Genomic DNA, 16,217 nt, shown 5'->3' on the forward strand with positions numbered 1-16,217 from the left:
TAATTAGGTTATGGATAAATAAATATAAAACTCAATCATATGGTAAAAAAATCAGTTGAACTTTTTTCTTTTTATAATTTGAAATTAGAATTAATGTGTTTACAATAAATATTTGTATTATGTGAGCATTGTAAAAACTTATACGTGTTAGTTTTATAGTTGTTTTTTATTAGTTTCTTTTAAAATAATATTGTCATAGTTTAAAAGAAAGAAAATCTTTATCCAGTATCTTAGAGTTATAAAAGGGAGATGGTCTGCCATCAGCTGAATATATTAACCTGCTATATAAAATTTCCTTTATGTTAGTGCAATGCAGTTTTTGTTTTGTGGGTGAGAAATAGGAGACTTACAGGAAATGTAGTCAGTCTATACATATACAGTTGTTTTCCTTCCTTTGCTTATTGTAGAGATTGTGAACCTTAAAATTGTTTTTATCTTTTCATTCAATTGATTGGAAAATAATTGAGCAGATTATTTTTGAGTTCTTTTTTTTTAAGTTCCTCATTCTTTTTCTTATGTTGCATCGGTGATGTATCTTTAATAAACAACTTCTGTTTGTTTTCTCTTTGATGAATGTCAGTTAAAGAGAAATTGACTGCGGATCCAGACAGTGAAATAGCTACAACCAGCCTGAGGGTTTCTCTACTATGTCCAGTAAGTGTTAACTAATATTTGCTCTCCAGGAGGCTTAATATACATTTTCTTTGGTTATTAAGTATTTCCAGTATTTAACAAGTTCTGTTAAATTGAAACATGCCCACTTGTTTGTTAGAGTTTATGAAAAGTAAAAGACATCATGTAGTCTTAGGAATTGAAATCTAAACAAATATATGTCTATAAAAATTTTCTACTCTTAGTAAGTTATATTTAAATATTGCTTGTGGTTATTAAATGACTTTCTCTCAGACTTAAGTGTAAAATCTCCACATAATGCATTTTATTATCTTAGTATATTTATTAAAATTTCATTTTTTAAAATAGTATACTTCTGAATAAAAATCTGGCCATGATTATTCACACATTCAATTTAACCATTTTGCCAACAATGACTATAACAACAATGAACAATTATTCTGTTTAGCCTGAATAATTGAATTGGTTATGCATATAAAAATCAACTAGAAATATTTTTAAACCAGAAAATGAGATCAATTTCAGTCATTTCTACAAAATAAATATAAGCCTCAAGACATACCGAATGATTAAACTGGTAGTGGAAAAGTTTCCAAAAATGTGTTAAGGTTTATTTCTTAACTAGTTTGATGTCAGGTCCACCAACAGTAGGAATGGTAGTTGAATGATGCTTTCATACAAAAATATGTGAAAAACTGAGAGTAAATTACTTTGATATTTTGATTGCCTTTTGTTCTGTAATTAATCAAATTAATCATATTTAAATTTGGGGACAAAGTATGGAAAATAAGAGGACTCAGCTCTTTCCTGATTTGCCAGGATTGTTCAGGCAAGCCTGATATTGAAAGCTTTTAATATTGGAATCCTGCTAATCTGAGATGAAGTTATTTATTCTTAAACAAAAATTAAGTGTTATTTGTCTTATATCTTAGTCTTTTATAATTTATAAAACCTCAAACAATATGAAAAGGTCATTAGCTCATGAATTAGTTTATAATAGAGTACTTTGCATAGCTGTTTAAAAAAAAACTTTTGTTTTATAATTGCTAAGAGCACTCCTGTTCACTATTAAACGTCTATAAAGTACAGAAAAAAATACAGTGAAGTTAATAAAAATCACCAAATGTATAATTTTGTATATATCCTTCTATCTTTTTATTCCTTACTATAGCCAGTCATTTTTATAGGGAAAGTATTTTGACTCCAGGCTTTTTATATTATTACTTTAAATTGTTAAATTCTTTCCCAAATATATAATGCAGTCATTGACAGAACTAAAGGGAGAAATACGCAGCAATATAATAATAGTAGTAGACTTCCATACCCGACTTTTGGTTATGGATAGAACAGCCAGACAGATGGTCAATAAGGAAACAAAGGACTTAAACAACACTGTATGCCAGTTGGACCTAACAGATATATACAGAATACTGCACCCAACAAAGCAGAATACACATTCTTCTCAGAATACACAGAACATTCTCCAAGACAGAGCACATGTTAGGCTACAAAACAAGTCTTAATAAATTTAAGATTAAAATCATTATAAAGTATCTTCTCTGATCACAGTGTGATGAAACTAGAAATCAGTAACAGGAGGAAAACAGGAAAATCCACAAACGTGGAAATTAAACAATACATTCTTAAACAACCAATGAGTCAAAGAAGAAATCACAAGGGAATTTAGAAAATATCTGAAGACAAATGAAAATAAAAACACAATATACCAAAACTTACAGGATGCAGCAGAAGAAGGAAGTTTATAGGAGTAAATACTTACATTAAAAAAGAAGAAAGATCTCAGATCAACAACCTAATCTTATACCTCAAGAAACTAAAAAAAGAAAAACAAACTAAACCCAAAGTCAGCAGAAGGAAGGAAAATAGAGAGATTAGAGCAGAGATAAATGAAATAGAGAATAGAAAAACAGTCCAAAAAAATCACGAGACCAAGAGTTGGTTTTTTGAAAAGATCAACAAAATTGAGAAATCCTTAGCTAGACTAAGAAAAAAAGAGGGAAGTCTCAAATAGCTAAAATTAGAAATGAAAGAGGAGACATTATAACTGATGTCACAGAAATTAAAAAGATTATGACACTACTGTGCCAACAAATTGGATAACATAGAAGTGGATAAATTCTTAGAAACACATAACCTACCAAGACTGAATCATGGAGAAATAAGAAATCTGAACAGACTTATAACTAGTGAGGAGATTGAAGCGGCAATGAAAAATGTCCCAACAAAGAAAAGCCTAGGACCCTATGGCTTCATTGGAGAATGCTACCAAACATTTAAAGAAGAATTAACACCAATCCTTTTCAAACTCTTACAAAGAATTGAAGAAAGAATACTCCTAAGCTCATTCTGTAAGGCTAGCATTACTGATCCCAAAACCACACAAGGACACAACAAGACAAGACAAAATGAAACAAAAAACCCCCAGAAAACTACATACCAGTATTCCTGATAAATATTGATGCAAAAACCATAAACAAAATACTAGCAAACCGAATTCACCAGCACGTTAGAATGATCATACACCAGACCAAGTGGGATTCATAGCTGGAATGTAAGGCTGGTTCAGCATACAAAAATAAATCATTGTAATATACCACATTAACAAAATGAAGGACAAAAACCACATAATCATCTCAATCAATGCAGGAAAAAAACTTGACAAAAACATTTGACAAAATTCAACACCGTTTCATGATAAAAACACTCAGCAAACTAGGAATAGAAGGAAGCTTCCTCAACATAATAAACGCCATATATGAAAAGCCCATAATGAACATCATACTCAGTGTGGAAAGACTTGAAAGCTTTTCCTCTAAGGCCAAGAACAAGGCAAGGATGCCCACTGTCACCACTGCTGTTCAGCATAGCACTGGAAGTTCTAGCCAGAGCAATTGGACAAGGAGGAAAAAAAAGATTGGAAAGGAAGAAGTAAAATAATCTCTGTTAGCAGATGACATGATCTTTTATGTAGAAAACACCAAAGATTCCACAAAAAAACCCCAAACAAACCTGTTTGAACTGAATTCAACAAAGTGGCAGGATACAAAATCAACAGTCAAAAATCAGTTGCATTTCTATACACTAACAGTGACCAAACTGAAAAGGAAACTATGAAAACAGTCCCATTTACTATAGCATCAAAAAGGATAAAATATTTAGGAATAAGCTCAACCAAGGAGATTGAAAACTATAAAACATAACAAAAAAGAATTCAGAGAAGATAGAAATAAATGGAGAGATATCCCATAATTATGGATTAGAAGACTTAATATTGTTAAAATGTGCGTACTACTCAAAGTGATCTGCAGATTCAGTGTAGTTCCTATCAAATCCCAATAGCATTTTCTGCAGAAATACAAAAAAAAATCCTTAAATTTCTGTGGAATCTCAAGGGACTCTTGAGTAGCCAAAACAATCTTAATGAGAACAAAGTTCCAGCCCTCACACTCCCTGATTTCAAAACATCCTACAAAGCAGTAGTAATTAAGATGGTGTGTGTGGTACTGACAGAAAGGTAGATAATATAGACCAATGGAACAAAATAGAGAGCCCAGAAACAATATGATCAAATGCCTTTCTACAGGAGTGCCAAGACTACATAATGGGAAAAAGATGGTTTCTTTAAACAAATGGCGTTGGGAAAACTGAATATTCACATGCAAAATAATGAAGTTGGACCCTTACTTTACACCATATGTAAAAATTAACTCAGAATGGATTAAAGATCAAAACCGTAAGACCTTAAACTGTTACGCTCTTAGAAGAAACATGGGGGAAGGGCTTCAGTTGAATCTGGCAGTGACTTCTTGGATATGACACCAAAATCAGGCGACAAAAGCAAAGACAGACCAATGGGAATACACCTGTTGGTCTTAAAAACTTAAACTTATAAACTTAAAACCTTTTCTTGCCAAAGGAAACAGTTAACAGAGTGAAAAGACAACCTAGGGAATGGGAGAAAATAATTTGAGAATTTTATACCTGATAAGGGGTTAATATCCAGAATATATAAGGAACTCCTGCAACCCAACAACAACAACAGAACAACCTGATTAAACATAGGCAAAGGACTTGAATAGACATTTCTCCAAAGAAGGTATACAGATGGCTGACAAGCACATGAAAAGATTAACATCGCTAATCATTAAGGAAATGCGTATCAGAATCACATGAGATATCACTTCACACCCATCAGGATGGCGCCTATCAAAAAAAATCAGAAGATGACAAGTTTCAGTGAGGATGCCACAGACACTGGAACCCTTGTGGACTGTTGGTGGGAATGTAAAATGCTGCAGCCATTATGGAAAAACAGTATGGAGGTTCCTCAAAAAGTTAAAAATAGAATTAACATATGATCTGTCAATTCTTCTGGGTATATATCTAAAAGAATTCAAAGCGGGCTTCCCTGGTGGAGCAGTGGTTGAGAGTCCGCCTGCCGATGCAGGGGACACGGATTCGTGAGCAAGATCTTGAAGAAATAATTTGCATACCCACTTTCATCACATTATTCACAATAGCCAAAGGGTGGAAGCAACCCAAATGTCCATCAAGAGATGAACAAATACGGTATAAATACATACAATAGAATATAATGTATGGAACATGAAAAAAGAAGGAAATCCTGTCATATGCCATGTGGATAAACCTTGAGAACATTACAATAAGCAAAATAAGCCAGTCACAGAAGCATAAATACCGTATGATTCCACTCATGAAGTATATAAAGTAGTCAAAATCATGGAAGCAGAAAGTAGGAAGATGGATCCAAGGGCTGGGAGAGGGCAAATTAGTGGGTGTAGAGTTTCAGTGTTGCTAGATGAAAAAGTTCTAGAGATCTCTTGTACAACAGTGTGAATATACTTAGCATTACTGAATTGTACACTTTAAGATGGTTAAGGTGATAGGTTTAATGTTAATGTTTTTACCACAATAAAAAATATTGGCCAGGGGGACGTGGGGTGGATTCTTAAGTAATCAGATGTTATAACAGACTATGGTGTAAAGGAATGTGGTATTTTTTAACATTTAGAAAAATGGTTCACAGACCAGCTAAGTAGAGGGTGGGAAGAAGACAAAGTTTTTTTTTAAAGGTATATACCTATCATACCCTCTTTCCTCCAAACACCTATTTATCCACCCTCGCCCTTGACATGATTCCTTGCCGCCCCATTCCATTATAAAACACCAGTTCAGAGAACATGAGAAATTTAGGAACGTGCAAAAGCTTCATTTTCCATTCAAATCACTGGAAGGAGTCTTGTTTTTCTGCAGTCTCATTTTAAAAGTGTTTACAGTTGTACTAATATATATGATGTTTATATTATTTAACATTTATATGAAGCATTTATTCATATAAATAAGGACTACAATATAAATCTTGATGTTCTTATTTATATAACTAGTTTTGAATTTCATAGTTCAGGTGATCTTTATATTATTAGAAAATGTTAATCATGTTTTGCTTGTTACACCTCTTAATTTAATCGGCGAGCTTTAAATTTTTCTTTCTGTATCACCCTGCTCCTCCCTTTTTAGTTTGAGCAGTTATAGCAGTTCATTTTAAATTGACTTATGCTTTCAAAATTCAGATTATAGGAAAAACAACTATATATAACCCATAATTATAATACTTTTATGGATTTCTATTAGGCCAAAGGGACAATCCCTTTACAATAATTCTGGAACAGTAAGGCAATATATTTTAGGTATGTTTCTATTCTAAAAAGTAAAACTTCGTAATGGCAACTCATCTATATATCAAATTTATAGAATAATAAAAGAGATTTGTTCCCTTTGAAATATGTAAATATGATGTCTGACTGTGCATTTGAATTACCCTTGTTGTGATATACACAGCTCAAAATAAATGAGTTTCTGGTTTTTGTGTGCTGTTTAGCTAAAGGCAGTGAAAATAATTAAAGATGTTTTTGCTCTTTGGGAATTTTTCAGTTCTAATTTATTAAAAATAGAGCTGGAAGAATGTTTGTGAACCTGCTTTGTGAGATACTCCCTAGACCTGTAAACTCGAATGCAAATCACTTGGAGTTGATAGAAAAAAAAAATAAACTCCTTGGAAATTTATTCATGAAATACTTACCATAATGATGATGATGAAAAAGTTATAAAATTCTCAATATCACACTACTTTCTTTTTATAAGGAAAAAGTACATATATTATTGATGTTTTGGGGGTCCTTTGTTATAAGCTGGTTTGAACTTATATCTAAGTAGGGTATTTTCTCTTGAAGTATCATCAGTTACTATTGTTATAGTAAGGTTAATGGCATTAGAAAACGTATTTGGGAGTTGTTTTCTAAGTGTTTATTTGCGAATGATGCAAATATCCACCCCATCCTATAAAGGGAAAAGGGGGATTTGTAATTACAGGATGAAGATGTTCAAAGCTCAGCTTCTTTTCTGAAGTTAGAGAATTCAGTGTCCATTCATAGATAAGTATTTAGAATTTAGTGATTGTTTTTAAAAGTCAGGAGTATGAGGGTCATATAACAATTACTTGGTAATTCTTTGAAGCAAGACATTTGTGTGATGGCTAATAAACTGCATTTGAAATTGAACTTATGCTTTCGTATACTTATTTGTAAACGTCCTTCCTGTGCCATTCATGTAGCAGTGTTCCTTAAAAATTCTGTAGGTAAACTTGTCAGTGTGGCTGATCATATAAGGGCTTGAGAGTTGCTCTCCCAACGAAAAGATGAACTGACAGCTGGAAATTATAGGGCTAAAGTTATGTGAGGTGACGGTCTTTGGAGAATAACTGCTTTTCATAGTATAAGTTCTACAGCCTATGGCTTGGATTCTGAAACAATCTTTGTTTCTTCTTGCTTCATTGCAAATATTTTGCTTCATTTGCAAATATTTTCTCCCATTCTGAGGGCTGTCTTTTGGTCTTGTTTACGATTTCCTTTGCTGTGCAAAAGATTTTAAGTCTCATTAGGTCCCATTTGTTTATTTTTGTTTTTATTTCCATTTCTCTAGGAGGTGGGTCAAAAAGGATCTTGCTGTGTTTCTTATCTTCTTACCCATTGTCTTCATAAATATCAGAAGTAGCCTACTAGTTCTGCAGTTACTTGAACCTTGTCTACGATGACTGTATTTATCTAGGATTTCTCTACTTAGCATTAAGGCAGTAGCAAATATACCTACTCAGTAGGAATTTGCACTTCACAGATAAGTTAAGGTGTGACTTAAGACATAAAAGTGTAATTTAGCACCACCACCTAGATGGTTATTTGGAAGATGTTTCTAGACTAACGCAGCATGTCTTGGCTAATGGTAAATAGATGATATTTCTGTTATAAGAGCTAGTTTGTTCTTTTTGTGTATGTGCCTTTTTCATCAGGTACTTAGGTAAATCAAATCATAAAACCTGAATAGAAGTGTAGAAAGGGAGTAATGGAGTTGTTTAATACTGTGTGAGCATAACAGAGAAGACTGACTGGGCTGAGGTTTGAGTGGGTCTCCTACTAGCTTACAGAGTGATTTGAAGCAAATATGTTTCTGTACTTTTATTAATAATGGGGGACATATATTGAGTACTTGCTCTGTGTCAGGCCCTGTGCAATAAATATAGTTTAGACCCCACAGTCATATGGTATAGATGCTATTTTTATCCCCATTTTCTAAAACTAAGGCTCAGAGAGACTAAATAACTTCCAGGATTCATACCCTCAATGAATGGTGCCTCCTAGAACTACCCAGCATGCATAGCTGAAGCCTGATCAGTACACAGGACCATCTTCTTGCTGTATGTATAGCAGGTACCTTTCCCAGTGCCAAGGATAAGGAGATGAGCCCAGTGTGTTTCTAGTAGGAGGAGAAACACATAAACAGTGTAATCATATGCAGTGTAGAGTTGGGAGCACGGAGGAGGAAACTATCAGTTTTCTCTGCATCCGTCCTGTCCATACTTCTTTTTTCCTTTACATCTTTATTGGAGTATAATTGCTTTACAATGGTGTGTTAGTTTCTGCTTTATAACAAAGTGAATCAGTTATACATACACATATGTTCCCATATCTCTTCTCTCTTGCGTCTCCCTCCCTCCCATCCTCCCTATCCCACCCCTCTAGGTGGTCACAGAGCACCGAGCTGATCTCCTTGTGCTATGCGGCTGCTTCCCACTATCTGTTTTATGTTTGGTAGTGTATATATGTCCATGCCACTCTCTCACTTTGTCACAGCTTACCCTTCCCCCTCCCCATATCCTCAAGTCCATTCTCTAGTAGGTCTGTGTCTTTATTCCTGTCTTACCCCTAGGTTCTTCATGACATTTTTTTTTCTTAAATTCCATATATATGTGTTAACCTCCTGTCCATACTTCTGATACTGTAAACTGGCATTCCTGCCTCAAGTTGATGACACATTCTGGGTCCTTTTTTATTCTTCATCACTACATCCTGTTGAAGTAAGAAGGAAACCATGTTACTTCAGAGATAGAAAAAGAGGCCCAGCAAGGTTAAGTGCCTTTCCTAGAGGCACAGTAAATCACTGGTATGAGAACAATAATTTAGGGCCCCAAATGACAGTTAATTTCCTTGGTAGACTAGGAAATTACACATTTCCGTGAAATCCTCCTAAGCCAAGAATCTTTTCCTCTTTTTTTCCTCATTTAACTCATATCCTTTCCAAGGCCTTATGTTTTTCAAGCTCACAAACATGTGGAAGATCTTTTCCTGATATTTAGCAAAAAATGTGGTTACTGAAAGGTGACTTCTATACTATATGGCCATTGTGACCTACGGAGACCCCACAGTGGTTATCCAGCTGTACTGTACGAAGTGTGTTCCATGCAAGGAGGTCATGATATGGTAGCCCCCTGGGCAGATCTTTGGACAGCTTCTCTGCTTTGGTCCAAAGCTGGCATTTCAGGGACCAGATGAAACAGATTTCATTGTTCATAGGACAGACTCAACCTATGTCAGCATAAGCACTATTTGCAGGGCAAGAAGAACAAGTCTCATAACATGCTAGAGATGCTAGAGGTCCAGAGGTGTTTGCTGAATTGCCTGTCATGGTGCCCAGTGAGGGAAGAGAGTGCGCACACCTGGGTTTCTTCTCAGAGCTGCTCTTTGGCACTTATGCCAGGCATTGTGGGGAATGCTTATTCTGTTCTGACCTCTGAATTACAATCAACCTGATATCTTAATGAGCGTATCTGTATCTTGAGCATTTAATAAGGCATTCTTTTTTCCTTTCCCAATACCTAGTAAAGTGGTTCTTAACTTGTTTGGATTAGGGACTACTCTAAGAATTTGGTGAAAGCACTTTCCCCGGAAAAATGCACACACTTACAAGATTTTGCATGTAATTTCAAGGGGTTCATGGTTCTTTCCCCTTAATGCAGATCTGTAAGCTGTGGATTGAGGGTAAATAACCTCTGTTGTAGCTTTCCATAGTCCCTTTATTTTAATATCCAAAGAAATATTGTAATTTTTAACCGGTAGATGTTTCACAGAAATGTGTTAAAAGTAAACAGAATACGCTTTAAATTGGAATACATACACTTTGTGTTTCAGGAAAAATTTTGTATAACAGTTGTCTAATATTTACTTTTGTCTCCCTTTTTCAAAGCTTGGTAAAATGCGGTTGACAATTCCATGTCGGGCCCTTACATGTTCTCATCTGCAGTGTTTTGATGCAACTCTTTATATTCAGATGAATGAGAAAAAACCAACTTGGGTTTGCCCTGTCTGTGATAAGAAGGCTCCATATGAACACCTTATTATTGATGGGTATGTCAATTTAAAGTTTTTCGTTGTACTTCAAAGTAACCATCTATTATTGGTTTTGTTATCCAGCACGTTTGAGATTAAAATTCTGTAGGTAGTGTTTCCTGAGTTATGTATTAGGATTTTCATGACTGTAAAGTCAGTAGTTTTCTAAGTAATTAATATTGTGAACATTTCTCCTTTTTAACTTTATGTCCCCTTGTTTTGAAAATGTGTGCCTTACTGTCACTGCCTCCTGACATTTACCATTTTAAAGCACCAATGGTTCTAAGTAGGATGTACTTTTCCTAACATGAATCCATCTATCCCTAGACATGCATTTTGGAGAGAGACCATTTTGGAGAGAGAATGAAAGGGTTGTGAAACTCTGGTTAACCTAATTGACCAGAAATTGGTCTGTTTTTGGAGATTTCCTGGTGCTTCAGTTGTGGGCCAGCATACCTACTCCCTACCTTACGGGCTCCTAAAACTGATCAACACACTGAATAGCAGCTCTCTTTGTTTTTTTTGTTTTCTCTAAAATGCTTGTCTTTGTCTTTCTTCTCCACCTATAGCATCACAACAGTCAATTATTTTTTTAACACTCTGGTGTTTTATCTGTCCTTCCAAACATCTTCGAATATCCCTTTCACTTTTCTCCTATTCTCTAGCCTCCTTTTTTTCCATTTTGCCGCCGAACAAAGATAAATTGTGAGAAGAAGGATCTTCTTGAGATTTCCTGTACTCTTTAGAAAAATGCTTAATACAACTTACCTATAATATTTGAGAAGACATAGAAGCCTGAAGGTATAACATAAGGAATGGAATACATTTAGCGATAGAAGTGTAATCCAGAGCTTGAAAGATGTCAGACCAGTCATATGGGGAGAAGTAAACATGTAACTTAAATGTTTTATGTTTGATTTTTCAGAGATGTCAGTGATCACTAATAAATCAGAATTGAGTAATATTTTACCAACTCTGTATATTATGTAACTCTAGATGCCTGCATCAATTGGGATTATTCTTTCTTACTATAAAAGCCACACATACACACACACCCCTAAAGAAAAATTGGAAACATACGAAAATAAAAAGCTGTTACGTTATTTTCTGATTTTTTCCCCCATATTTGTGATTATACAGTATTAGTATTTTTTATCCTTTGGTTTTATTTAACATTACAACCTGAGAATTTGATCATTAATTTTACACATTTTTGAAAATCTCATTTTTTAATATCTGCATGGTAATTATCAAGAAGCTTTAACTTTCAATATATATTTTTGCATGTATTTCTTCAGTTATCAAATAAGATGTGCTTATTGTAGACAATTTGGATTATGTTGAAAAGTATAAAGAAAAAGAATAAATATCCACAATGTCACCACTGAGAGATAAGCACTATTTATATACCACTCACACAGAATTTTATTTTTAAAATATAGAGTTTTCTTTTCTTGGCCTCTTCACACTTTCTGTGAACATATATTTCCCCCCATATTATTAAAAAAAAATCTTTGGAAACCTCATTTTTCATGGTTACATAATATTTTCTTGCATACAGGTACCATAATTTAAGTAACTATTCTCCTATTTAGCCCTAGATTTTGAGAACAAATATACCTTGTCTGTTACACTTTCTTTCGCATTTATACTTGTACAAAACATAGAAGGTCTGAATGTTTTTTGAATAGTAATAATTCTAATTGGCCTTACTTTAGAATGTGATATTCAAAGGACAAATTGTTTTTTATAGCTTGTTTATGGAAATCCTGAAGTACTGTACAGATTGTGATGAAATACAGTTTAAGGAGGATGGCTCTTGGGCACCTATGAGATCAAAAAAGGAAGTACAGGAAGTTTCTGCCTCTTACAATGGGGTTGACGGTGAGTGTTAGTTTTCTAAAAGAGTGGGGCAGTCTCCCTGTTGTTGTAAAGCCTTGGTTTTCAATATTAAAACACATAAAATTTTTAAGAATACTCAGCAGTTTATGGATAGCTCAGTAACTCTTATTAAATTATTGATTAAATGTTCAGAACTATTGAAACTCTAAATTCACTTTCTGCCAGCTTTTAAAATTTTGTGGTATAAGATTTCAGAATAACATAATCTAATAAGTTATTTGTAAAGTCATGCTTTTGAAATGGTATCCTTTTAAATTTTTTACAGACTTGGTACAGGTTAGTGAATGTTCTTTTTTCACTTACATCTTTTTCCTGGCTTTTTTAGTATGTTTTTGCTGGAAGGAAACTATGACTTTTTAAAAACGTTACTGTAACGTCTCTCAGTATATCAGGTATTGTACAGGTAAACGTGTGTAATATATAGTGTTTGCCCTCAGACTACTTTTATTCTGAGGTGGACATATATTTTGATTGTTTGCCCTAATTCAGAATTGATTTTCAAAAAAATCCTTTAACAACCGATAATAAATAATAGTTTTAAGCTTAGGGGAACAGAGCCACTGTTGCTTTTGTATTCTTGGACCCTAGCAATATACTGTAACTGATAAAGTCTAAGCTACAACTGATAATCTAATCCATAGGCTGAGAAAAGGAGAGATGTTACAGGTCTTTTTTGCCTTGTGTTTCAATCATTCCCACACAGGATGCTTGAGCTCCACATTAGAGCACCAAGTGGCTTCTCATCACCCGTCCTCAAATAAAAGTAAGAAAGTAGAGGTGATTGACCTAACCATAGACAGTTCATCTGATGAGGAGGAGGAAGAGCCATCTGCCAAGAGAACCTGCCCTTCTCTCTCTCCCACATCACCACTAAGTAATAAAGGGTAAGTGCTGAGATCTTAAAAAAAAAAACTCATTGTGAAAGTTAATTTTGCAAATAGGGTTAAAAGATCTGCTAAATAAAATGATTGTAAAACTTAACTTAGTAATGGTTGTAAAACTTAGTAATCAGAGAATAGGTTGAATTTTTCTCAGGTGTGTTTCTTAAGGGGTTGGGATAATGCATTAAAGGGGTCACTTGGATATGGTCTTCATCGTACCAAAAGATGATTCTAGCACAGTGGTTCTCAAACTTGGGTATACATCAGCATCACCTGAAGGGCTTATTAAAACACATTGCTTCCCTAGCCCCCATGTCTGATTCCGGAATAGGAACTGAGAAAATGTGTATTTCTAATAAGTTCCCAGGTGATCCTAATGCTGGTCATAGGATTTAAAATATTTACTCAGACTGGAAAATGTGTGCTGTAAAATTAACCCTAAGTTGAGTGTTTCAAGCAGAAAGCAGAGAAAGTCCAGATGAATGCTTTAAACCTGCCTCAGAATGTATAAGACTGGCAATGAAAGAAGTGTAGGACTTAAGTTGCAGTACACAATGCTTTATGTTTTGCAGACTCATTTCCCATACTTCCCATTAGTCTCATATCAGTAATAATGTACCTTGGTTATGCTTCATGTCACTTCATGAAACACTGTTACCTACTTTATGTAAAACACGCTGTGCTAAACATGGGTGATAATAAAGTAAGTAAGTACAGTCCCAACCTTAAAGAGTTTAACATTTTGTAGAGGATGGTAAAACAAGTAGCTGACTCTAGCTGTACTATTAAACAGCCTGTTAGTCTTATGAGACACTTCGGGGATTCTCAGCAAAAGACTTCATGTTTTTCTAAGGCACAGTTGTAGCACACCAAAGGTAAATCTAGAAATCCATGTGTGACCCCTTTTAGGTATATATCAGGAGAGTTATGTGGCCTGATGTAATTGAATAGGAGCTATTCAGAAGATCTTCCAGCAAACTGTAGTGCCTGAAGGAAGAATGTAAGTGAGGAAGGGAAAGTCTGCAGAAAGCATTGTTACAGATTTCAAGGGTAAAGAGGGAAAGTAAACACCAGACCAAGAGCAGGCACTTCTGTGCTTGGAGTCAAATTATTTTCAAGCTTGATATTGTTTGATGAGATAAAAAGATCTTCTATTTGAGTATATTTGTAGTTACTTGAAAGATGAAGTTGCAACAGTAAAAGAACACAATTGTGATAAATGTGGCTCCTCTCTCATTAGAGGACTTTGGCTATTTCAGGAATCTTTATAGTACAACCAGACATGTGACGCAGGTTGATATTTTCACTCTAGAGTAGCTTATTTTATCATAGAGACAGAAATAAAAGACATTAAAAGCAGTATCATTATTCTATACAAAATGAATATTTAAACACTAATTCTGCTTTACATCCTACTTTATGAACATTCACCTCTGATGAAAGCCTACATTGATGGCTGTTATCCAACAAGCCCGACCATATTATTATACCAGCTTCTTTCTTAAATCTGAGTTGTGGGTGGGGGGCAGGGAGGGAAGAAGAGTCAAATTAGCAAAAGCTGGTGTAGTTAGAGCAAATGTCTGTAGAATTTTGAGTCTAAGATATTTTATGTTTTATATATATTTTTAAATGATATATTTAACATAGCATGACCAAAACATATCATCATTTTATTACTTTAAATGCCATAAAACAGTACCTTAAAATACATTTCATAAATCTGGGTACAGAAATACTTTATGGATTAAATGCATCATTATATATACGTTAGTTCTGCTCTTTAGTATATTGATAGTAGTCATACATATGTAAACACTTTTCCTTAAAGGAAACTTTCTGAGTGTTTAGAAATCTAATTTTTCTTCTTTGAATATTTGCTTTGCTGTTTCTCCAGAAATAGTTTGTTTATTATGTTTGGGAAATTACATTAGATGCATTAACTACTTCCTGAGCTTCCCAGTGACTAATTGAACCCAGATAGAGTATTTGCTAACGCCAGACCTTTCTCTCTTGATTTTCAGATAAAAACAAGCAACCTGAAGGTTTATGACATTTTTAGAAGAACAGCACCATATTCAGCACAAGTGACCATTTTTCAGTAATGACTAGCCAATAAATAGAAACCTCTACCCAGCTATTGTATTTGTTGTTATTGTGCAGTGTGAAGGTGGAAATGCATTTTAGAATATTATCATAAAATTGAAAGAGAAGGAGCCAGCCAGGAATTAGAAAGAGGCAAAGATTAGTAAATGTAAAACATTTTGCGGTCTTCAGCTGCTGAGTATTCATCCAGAAATTACCTTTGCTGTTTGGTATACCAAGATGTTTTCAGAGACTAGCATTTCAACTCCTTTTGTCTCTCTTGTAATCCCTTAGGTATTGTCAGAGGAGATAGCTAATGGAAAATGGTACTTTCTATAGATGTAAGAGGTTTAGTTAAGTTTCCATTAGACAAAACATTTTTATGAGGTGGATGAGAGTCTATTTTATGCTTCATATACCATTCATAAAAATATGGTAGAAGGTCATAACTAGAACTCTATTCCTGGGAATCCAACCTTGGCATCTTTTGAAATATTTTTTACCATTGAAATTGTATCTCCATACCCTGAGAACTTTACTTGAAGTTTTAAAAGCAAAAGACAGCCTGTTTCTACCTTCTTTTCTCTTTATTTTCTATAACTTATATGTCTATTAGCCTCTTGTATGGTTGGGATAGCATATGGCCCTTATGTTTTCACCCAGGACTATTAGAATTCTTTCTTTTTCTTTTCAAAATCATTTTAATTCTTCCTTTTCTTTTTTCCTTTATTTCTCCCTCTTTTTGCTTTTCCCTGATTTTTGGTAAAGAAAAAAAGATTTAACTACTCAGCTACTTAAACATTTCACTCTGTTCTTCGAGAATCCCTCTCTTTGTTCTTTTTTTCTTTTTCCATTTATACTATTCTCCCTTTAAAAACGCTGTACCACCTGTTCATTATGGAGCATCTTTTTTTTTTTTTTTTGCGGTACGCGGGCCTCTCACTGTTTTGGCCTCTCCTGT

The 16,217-nt window shown here is 34.3% G+C and overlaps 1 protein-coding gene across 2 annotated transcripts in view; it reads left to right on the forward strand.

Moving 5' to 3' along the window:
* PIAS1 (protein inhibitor of activated STAT 1) overlaps window positions 1-16,217 on the forward strand; it is a 122,447-nt gene that overhangs the window by 98,663 nt on the left and 7,567 nt on the right. For both annotated transcript variants that reach the window (XM_024761661.1, XM_024761662.1), the window contains exons 8-11: window positions 581-654; window positions 10,249-10,409; window positions 12,145-12,275; window positions 12,997-13,177. In XM_024761661.1, coding sequence (XP_024617429.1) covers window positions 581-654; window positions 10,249-10,409; window positions 12,145-12,275; window positions 12,997-13,177 — 547 coding nt within the window. The remainder of the gene's footprint in view (window positions 1-580; window positions 655-10,248; window positions 10,410-12,144; window positions 12,276-12,996; window positions 13,178-16,217) is intronic.

This window comes from Neophocaena asiaeorientalis, unplaced genomic scaffold (assembly GCF_003031525.2).
Source record: "Neophocaena asiaeorientalis asiaeorientalis breed wild unplaced genomic scaffold, Neophocaena_asiaeorientalis_V1.1 scaffold465, whole genome shotgun sequence".
NCBI lineage: Eukaryota > Metazoa > Chordata > Mammalia > Artiodactyla > Phocoenidae > Neophocaena > Neophocaena asiaeorientalis.